A 9,295-nucleotide genomic window follows, 5' to 3' on the forward strand; every position below is an offset into this window, starting at 1 on the left:
TTATCACAACAAAACAATTTCATGTACAACAATTTTAAAAAGGATCAGACTTGTCTTTTTAAATTCATCTCATAATCTCATAAACACAGTTAATAATTATCTTATTAGTTCGGATTAAAGTTTTAAAAAAAATATAGAGTGAGAAAAAATAATGATTGTGAATAATTTTATAAAATAATTATTATTTTTGGTAAAATGATTTAAAAGGTATTGATACAAATAAAATAAAAAATAATAATTTAAAATGAAATGTATTTTATATCTTGATTAATGATTTGAGTGATGTAATAAATAAAAAAATAATAAAATAATAGTTTAATCTTATTTGAGTTATTTAAAAAACTCAAACAAAACAGGGCCTTGTCCACTAATACTAGGAGTAAATACAGTTTCAATAACAAATGTTTAGTTGAGAAATGATAGAGTGTTTTAATTTGTCATGAGCGACGACGTGGTTTAGTTTCGCACAAACAATACAGTTGGATAAATAATCAAATATTTTATTTTTTTACTGTTCTAATTAACATTAAAATGTATCAATTATAGTTTTAGAGTCTAATTTGATTATACATATAAAAAAATAATGTATTAATTTCATTTAGCTCATGTATTTAGATTTGAATTAGTTAACTTTTGTAAGCCGAAAATAATAGTCAAAAAATAAAATTTTGTATTCTTGTTTTTATTTTTTTATTTTTGTTAAGTTTAGTAATTTTGAATGGCGTTGAAATAAATATAGCTAAAATATAAAATAAGTAATAAGATAAATGCATAAAGTGAAATAAGAAGTTAACAATAAGACATTAATTGAATGACATTAATTTTGAATATATATAACCAAATATGTCTAGAGTCGGTACCTAAAAAAAAATGAAAGATCGCGATTTTATTCAACTTAAAGTATATTAAGTGTTATTACTTTTGATTGTCTTAGCTTTTTTTATTAAAAAAATAATTAAATGGATATATCATTACAAGTTTATGTGCAAACACAAGTTCCTATAAAATAAAGTAATAGCACCATTGTTCATGATAAATGTGATAGGCACATATTGACATTGGTAATGTGAGTTCTGACATTAGTAATTTTAGGTTGTGGTAATTAAAAATGTATTTCATAAGGAATTTAGTAGTTTCTAATAGATTATATATTACTTTTAAGCTGAAAAACAGTGTAAACATTTTATTTCTCTTACAATATTTATTCTTCTGTCTCTCTCTCATATTTCTGGTTGATTTTAGTTTTAGACACATTGTTCAACGTGAGGTAATCCCATGTCGGCACATAACATAATATATAATATTTGTAATGTCTAGTATTTTATATAATTTTTTTTTTGTGGTTTATAAGAATTTAGAATCTAATAGTTGGAACTTTCAAAGGTGGTGGAGAAACACAATTTCGCATAATTTAAAGATGAAAAAGTGCAAAAGAAACATAAATCTTCCATCAAACTTCTTATTTTGGTGGCATTTATTTAATCTTTCTTCCACCACTTACTTCTTAATCTTTTTTCTTATTTTAATCATCATTTGTTTATTTTATTCAATCACCTCTTCTTATTTTATTTTTTCATTTGTCTTTACACTTCGATAGTATTTGATAAGGGATACAAATTATATAGGGTATAAGTTGTATAGGGGTATAAATTGTAACGGAGTATAAATAATATAGGGTAGTATAAGTTGTATAGGTTATTGATGTTTGATATGAATTATGGTATGAATTATAAGAAATGATATAAGTTGTATATGTTTATAATTTTGTGTTTGATATATATTATAAGAATTATAACTTGTATAAATATTAATTTAAAATTATTATTATTATTATTTATATTTATTTATATTATAAATAATATTTATTATTATTATTATAAGTTATTGTATGGCTATTATTTAATAATTAATATAATTTTAATTAAAATATAAAAAATTAATTATAATATAAACGATAAATTATGTTTATTTAATTTAAATATGATTAATAATTGTAATAAAATAAATTAAAATTAAAATATTATTTATAATATAAGTAAATATAGAAAATAATAATTAATAAAATTATTTTTATAAAAATAAATAAATATTTTTTAATTAAAATATTGAACAATTTTAAAAATATTTATATTAAAAATGATTATATATAATAAAATAATAAAATTAAATAAAATATATTTAATATATTTAATATATTATATAATAATAATTATATAATATTAATAAAGAGTATAATGAGAAATTAAAAATTAAATGATATATATAATAACAGTGTTGTACTTATGGGGACTACTTACTATTTTAAACCAAATATGAAGTATAAATTATATAGGGTATAAATTAATACCAATAATAAAAATATAAAAAAACACCATATTAAAACACTATTGATATAATTTATATTATACCATATTATACCAATAGTATAGTACCCAACCAAACATGGCTTTCAGGTATAAATAATAAACAAACAGTGCAACATTTTTATAATACGGATTGCTAAAGAAGATGTATTATGTAGTATGGAGACCCACAAATTATTTTGTTTTGTTATGTTATATTTATATCTATTTATATTTATTATTCACTCATTATGTATATATTGCTCAAACTCCATTAGAGATTTCTATGTAGTTGAATACAATTTTAATACAAATAATATATAGAGTATATATAGACCTCAAAATATGTTCAATTTAGATGGATTTAATTAAATTGAAGTTTATAAGTCGGTGGTTATTGAAGACATTATTTTCAAAATGTATCCTTAATTAATTAATGTTTAAATACAATTTACAAATATGGAAAAAAATCAGAAATTTATATAGGGCCATTAATTTGGGCCCATAATAAATCCTTTATTAGCTCTGCTTATACACTGATTACGTTCATGATAGAGAAGACGAGCTTCTCTCTCAACTTACTCTGACTAATTTCAAATTCATACTCAATCTCTCTCTTTCTCTCTCATCTTAATTGCACAGCCATGGAACCATGGCTGGACGATTTAACCGACGATTTACAGAGTATGAGCTTCAATTCCACAACTACTGCCACTGACATCAATAGAAGTACCAGCTCCGGCTCGGAGACAACATGGACCGCAGCTTCCTCCGCCATCTCCTTCGCCTCCAGGAACCGCGCCGTATCAGGCGGCGACTCCCGCTGGGATTCAATCAGACAGATCAGATCCGACTCTCCTTCCGGCCAACTCTCATTCTCAGACCTCCGATTCCTACAACGCCTCGGTTCTGGCGACATCGGCGCTGTCTATCTCGCCGAAGTAAAAACCTCCGTAGCTTCCGATGCCGATGCGCCTCTGTTTGCGGCTAAGGTAATGGACAAGAAGGAAGTAGCGAGTCGTAATAAAGAAGGAAGAGCGAAGACGGAGAGAGAAATACTCGAAATGCTTGAACATCCGTTTCTTCCTACGCTCTATGCTGCATTGGAATCGCCGAAATGGTCGTGTTTATTGACGGAATTCTGTCCCGGCGGCGATCTTCATGTTCTTCGGCAGCGTCAGCCTTGCCGTCGGTTTCACGAATTTGCTGTCAGGTGCGCATGTTAACATAACCGTCGTTACAATGCACACAGTATATTATTTATTAAAATAAAAAAAAAATAGAAAAACGAATAGTTAAAACAAACTCTTAACTGTTGAATATATGTGCAATGATTTGCTATGTCAATGGTGATTGATCCCCAGTCCCACACGGTAGTATGGGCCCACTAGGTTTGTTTGATCACGATGCTTTTTCCGTCGTCCTTTTGATGGAGATCTGCGGTTGGATCAAATTATGGCATATACTTCTTGTCGTGGACTGGCGGTATAGGAAAACTTTTTTTTATTTCGAGTATTTTATTATTTTACTTATTCTCTATAAGGTCACTTTTTTGTGTTATCGAGACCTTGTGTTTATTAGATTTAAAATATTAAAGTAAAACTAAATTTATATGTTATCAATTATCAGAGATTTATATTAATAAAATGGAAATGATGAGAATGAGTAATTAAAGGAAGTAAGGAAGAGTAGGGTCAAGATTGCAAGAGCTAATATTTTTTTCACTTCCTTAAAAGTCAACTATTATCTCTAATGATCTGTTTGGTTTAGGGTTTTTTGGGGGTAAAAATATTACTTCTAAAAGCAACTTTTTATGAAAAACAATTTTCTTTCAATAACCAAACAAACAATGACCTAAACAATAGTATGAAGTACTTTTTAAGTCACATTCTTATTATTAACTCTATTTAATACAACTTTTAATATTTTAAGTGACATTTGATAATGGAAGCAACGTGTTTAATTAATTAGGTGCTGAGTGAAAAAACAAAGAGATAAATGGCTGTTTTTTATTTTTTTTTTGTTATTTGAGGAAGTATAAAATGGGGTTTTCCATTTTTTAAGGGCAGTTTTGGAATTTATGTGAAGATTATTGAAGTGCGTGTTAATTAATTAAGTGCGTGACAAACAGTACCCCACCCATGCCATGGTTGTACAGATTTATAAGTTTACTGATAATTTAGTTATAAAGTTTGGTTTGAATAACAAATAATAGGAATAAAGTTAGGTCAATGAAATATAAAGATGAAAAGGAAAGTGGTGTTTGAATGAATATACGATACTTTTGTTCCCACTTAGAATGAGATGAGATATAACTTTCCCCTTTTTCTCCTTTTGGTATGCATGGGTCCCCACTCCCCAAAGATGTAACTATTTTTTTAAAATAGGATCATTGGTAAATGAATATTATAGGGGGGATAATTTAGTCTGAATTAGTAATAATTGCAATGGGTGTCGTCGTCCTTAATTAGTTCAATGAACTTAGTGGTGGGTGAGACTTGAGGGACTCATAATTTGATAGAAAATGGGACCAAGACCAATTAATACTTGGTTTAGAGGTATGTATTTAGCATTATCTTTATGAGTTATCTTTACCGTCATGGCCCATGCCTTGCGTCCCCTTCCGACAAAAGAGTAGGAGGTGTCTTCTTTGTAGATCACTACCATAATATGTTAATAACTGTTTTCTTTCTTTTTGCCTAATCAAAAGAAGTACCCCCCTCTGCATTACAACCATTCTTGTTTTTATGTCTCTTAGTTGTTGTCCTTTTGCTATAGAAGACTTGTGTTGAATTTTGAACCATAACCCTCTTATTAATTGGTTGATTAAATTAAGAGGCTATTAATCTTGGTCAATAACTGTTCTTGTACGTGGCTTCTCCAGGTTTTACGCATCAGAGGTAGTAGTGGCTATTGAATATGTTCACATGATGGGAATAGTTTACCGTGATCTAAAGCCAGAAAACGTTTTAGTCAGATCTGACGGTCACATCATGCTCACTGACTTTGACCTTTCCCTTAAATGTGATTCATCTTCATCAACAGCCCAGATCATCTCCGATCAAAAACCATCAACTCCAGCTCTCCGCATAGAATACCCACCTCGTCCTCAACCCACATCATGTATTCTACCTAGTTGCATTGTCCCTGCCGTCTCATGCTTCAACCCGAAACGCAACCGCAAGAAGAAACCCGGACAACCAGGAACCCGCCCTGAATTCGTGGCGGAACCTATGGACGTACGTTCAATGTCATTTGTCGGGACCCACGAATACTTAGCTCCTGAAATTGTCTCCGGGGAGGGACACGGTGCTGCAGTTGACTGGTGGACGTTGGGGATCTTCATATTCGAACTTCTATATGGTACTACCCCGTTTAAAGGACAGGACAACGAAATGACGCTGGCAAACATTGTGGCCCGTGCACTTGAATTTCCTAAAGAACCGGTTGTGCCGGCGGCGGCTAAGGACTTGATTGCGCAGTTATTGGTCAAGGATCCTGTTAGGAGGATGGGGTCAACTATGGGTGCGTTTGCGATTAAACATCATCCGTTCTTTCAAGGTGTGAATTGGGCACTGTTGAGGTGTGCCACACCGCCGATTGTTCCGCCGCCGTATAGTCGCCCGGATGTTGTGTCGGAGGACAGTTGCCCGCAGAGTCCGGTGGAGTACTATTAGCTTATATTTATTTTAGTTATTATTAGACTGTAGAAACTCTTTAAGGCGGCAGTATATAAAAATATTTGATGGTGGGGGTTTAATTAATTTGCTATTTAATTTTCACTTTTTTTGCGGTTTACATAAAGCTTAAGCAAGTATTATAAATACAACTTGTTGGGCAGTGCAATGTTTTATTTTTAATATATATATTTAGAGGTCAGCCTAAATATATAAAAAGGAAAGATTAAAATTATTCAAAATCAAACCAATTTTAACTTAGGTCAGCCTACTAATATATTTGTCATTTGTATGACACTGTCAGATAACCTTAGACATTTTAACACTTTGGTAGGCCATCCATGTATATTAATTAGTATATATAAATGGTTATATTATAATAATCTCCATAAGCGGCATTGAATTAATGTGGATTACCAATTAAGCATATAATTTCGATCTGATTAAATGTCACATCTAACTAATTCTTTTGTCTACTATATAGTATATAATATATTAATTAATACACACATGTTGCCGCGCAATAATCGGAATGTCCCAAGCATCTTCCACAACACATGATCATCCTTACAAAAAAACACAACCATTTGTTTGTTAGTTCAAACCCATTTGCAATAATACCAAACGTAGTTAACATTGTTCTGGAAACCTCACTGTCTACAGTACTTGTTTTGATCATAGAATAATAATAATAATAATAAATAAATAAAAGGTCAAACACAGTACTTTTCGATCGAATCGTGATCAATCATCCTGTTTTCCTTTCGATCAACAACAGGTGGGGAAAACTCAATAAGGGTCCCCACTTGATGAAAATTGAGCTAATAAAATTCTGTGGATGGCATGAGATGAACCCATGTGACATGTTTCCTATATTGAGTGAGTATTTTTTTGTTCTGTTCGTATGATTTCTTGCTTTTCCTTTCATAGTTATTGTATTTTTGCATAATTGTCAACATGAGGAAAGGGACCGACGAGTCCTTGTTTCCTATATGTGCTTGATTGAACTACCTTAGGTGGTATCTTTTACCCATTTCATATATAACTATTCAATTTATTGCCATTCAGTCATCTTAATTCCAAGCCATTTTGTTTGTTTGGTCACGCCTAACTATTCAATAATAAAATTAACTCACTAAGTCAAGAGTGGTTATAAAAAGCTATAAGTTTAACTTTCACTTCTAACACTTTAAGTTGAAATGAATATCCTGATTGTGGGGCGTGTTAACTTTCTAACCTATTATTATTTATTTTTTTTATCTTAGATTAACTATTTTTACCTGATCACTCTACTCAGTTACTAGCTTTCGCAACAACTTGGAAACATAAGCTAAAAATCAAATCTATTTGGTACACCATGTTGTATTTTTTATTTTTCCTCTTCCTATTCTTATTTTTTTCAAAAATACTATTTTTTTTGAAATGAGCGCCGTATAAAGTAAACAATGATATTAAATATATGAATTATTTATAGAAAGATGATGGTGAATAATTATTTTAAGTAATTATTTTAACATTGTTAATACATATCAATTAAATAATTATTAGGTATATTATACATTATTGTGATTGATCAAAAGTGATATTAAATTTCAACTGGAAAGAAAATTTATATTTAATCACTATATTTATTTAATAATTAATTAATTTATACTTAATTAAAATAAAAAAATACATAAATAATAATTTACCAATCAAGTCAAAGTACATTTATAAGATCTAACACATAATATATATATATATTAAACAATATAATAAATAAAATCTACTAAAATCCATCAAATCATATAAATTATATAGAGTAACACAAAAATTAAATTCATTTAGATTGTCTAAATATATACATTCATTTCAAAACATTCAATTTATAATATTTTAAAATTTTGAGTCAATAAATTTATTAATTTTTTTTTTAATGATTATCCAGTAATAATTAAACTCGACTATAAATCTAGTATGAAATTAATTAATAAAAGTATTGGACAATTAAATAAGATAAGTATCAAATTTAAAATGTATATTCCATATTAATAAAGAAAAAGAGGGAAAATAATAACTTATATATATATATAATTTCAAAACTATATAATATGTATATTATTAAAAAAATAACAAAAAAAATAAATAATAATAATAATAATAAAGGAAAAGAGGGATTACAAATAAGATAATTGAACTGAATTGTTTTATTTTGTTACCTATGGGCCGAGACCAGCCCAATTTGGAAGCCCAACGCCAGTCGAAGCCTGCTGGGTATAAATAAATGCAGACAAAGTTCGGGAGCTACTTTGAACAAAGAAAAAGGCCTGGTGGGCTCCGTGTTGCGGTTGGAGAAAAACTAAAACGAGGTCGTTTTTGAATATCTTTGTTTTATTTTGGGCGTTTAAGCCTTTAAGGTTTACAATTTGGAGTGCACCTTTGTACTTGTCTTTTATTATTATTATTATTATTATTTTTTTCTTCTATCTTTAAAATGTTATTAGTATTTTAATTGGTGATACTCATCAGAGATCGGATATCTGACAAATCAAGAATAAATATAAAAGTAGAGACATCCCTCGAGTTCGGGGTCAGATTGAGTAGTGAAATAAAAAATGGTTTCAGAGAATGAATACTTCTATTTATTGTCATCTCTAGTTTAAGGTTTACAAATTGGGGTTCTCATTTGTTTTTTTTATTTAAATAAATAAATAAATAAATAAATTTGACAATGATTTAATAGTACAATAATTTAATTTTAATTAGTGATCAAATAGTGAAAGATTAAGAGAATGTTTATAAAATTAAAAATTAAAATTTGAATAGAGAAGTTTAAGTAATGAATTACTTAAATATAAATTTCTTAAAGATAAAAAATAAATTAATCAAATAAAAATGAGTAAGAAATTTTATAAATAATGATTGTAATTCCATAAAGGGATTAAAAATGTAATAATTGAGAGAAAATTTAAATTCCTCCTTCTAATATTTAAATCTAATATCTAATAAAATATATCTTATCTATTATATTTTGATAAGAAAATATAAAATAATATTTAACTCACCTTCCCATTTCAGCGTTATCCTTAATTATAAATATATAATTTTTACAAATATATAACATATATTTGCAAATTTCATTTTATATAGTAAATAATATATATAAAAATACAATAAAATTTATTAATATATTTTCACTCTGTTCTTTCTCTCCAGTTTCTAGCTGGGTAATTAAACATAATAAACATCCTTAATTAATTTTATAATATTTAAAATTAATAATTTTTTTTTAATTGA

The 9,295-nt window shown here is 28.3% G+C and overlaps 1 protein-coding gene across 1 annotated transcript; it reads left to right on the plus strand.

Moving 5' to 3' along the window:
- The first annotated feature begins 2,893 nt into the window (after nt 1–2,893).
- Nucleotides 2,894–6,124, plus strand: LOC124927472 (serine/threonine-protein kinase D6PKL2-like). Its single transcript, XM_047467888.1, has 2 exons — nt 2,894–3,555; nt 5,227–6,124. Exons 1-2 carry the CDS (start codon nt 2,987–2,989, stop codon nt 6,017–6,019), a joined length of 1,362 nt encoding a protein of 453 aa, XP_047323844.1. The 5' UTR covers nt 2,894–2,986; the 3' UTR covers nt 6,020–6,124.
- Nucleotides 6,125–9,295: the final 3,171 nt, after the last annotated feature.

Source organism: Impatiens glandulifera, chromosome 2, assembly GCF_907164915.1.
Source record: "Impatiens glandulifera chromosome 2, dImpGla2.1, whole genome shotgun sequence".
NCBI classification, from domain to species: domain Eukaryota; kingdom Viridiplantae; phylum Streptophyta; class Magnoliopsida; order Ericales; family Balsaminaceae; genus Impatiens; species Impatiens glandulifera.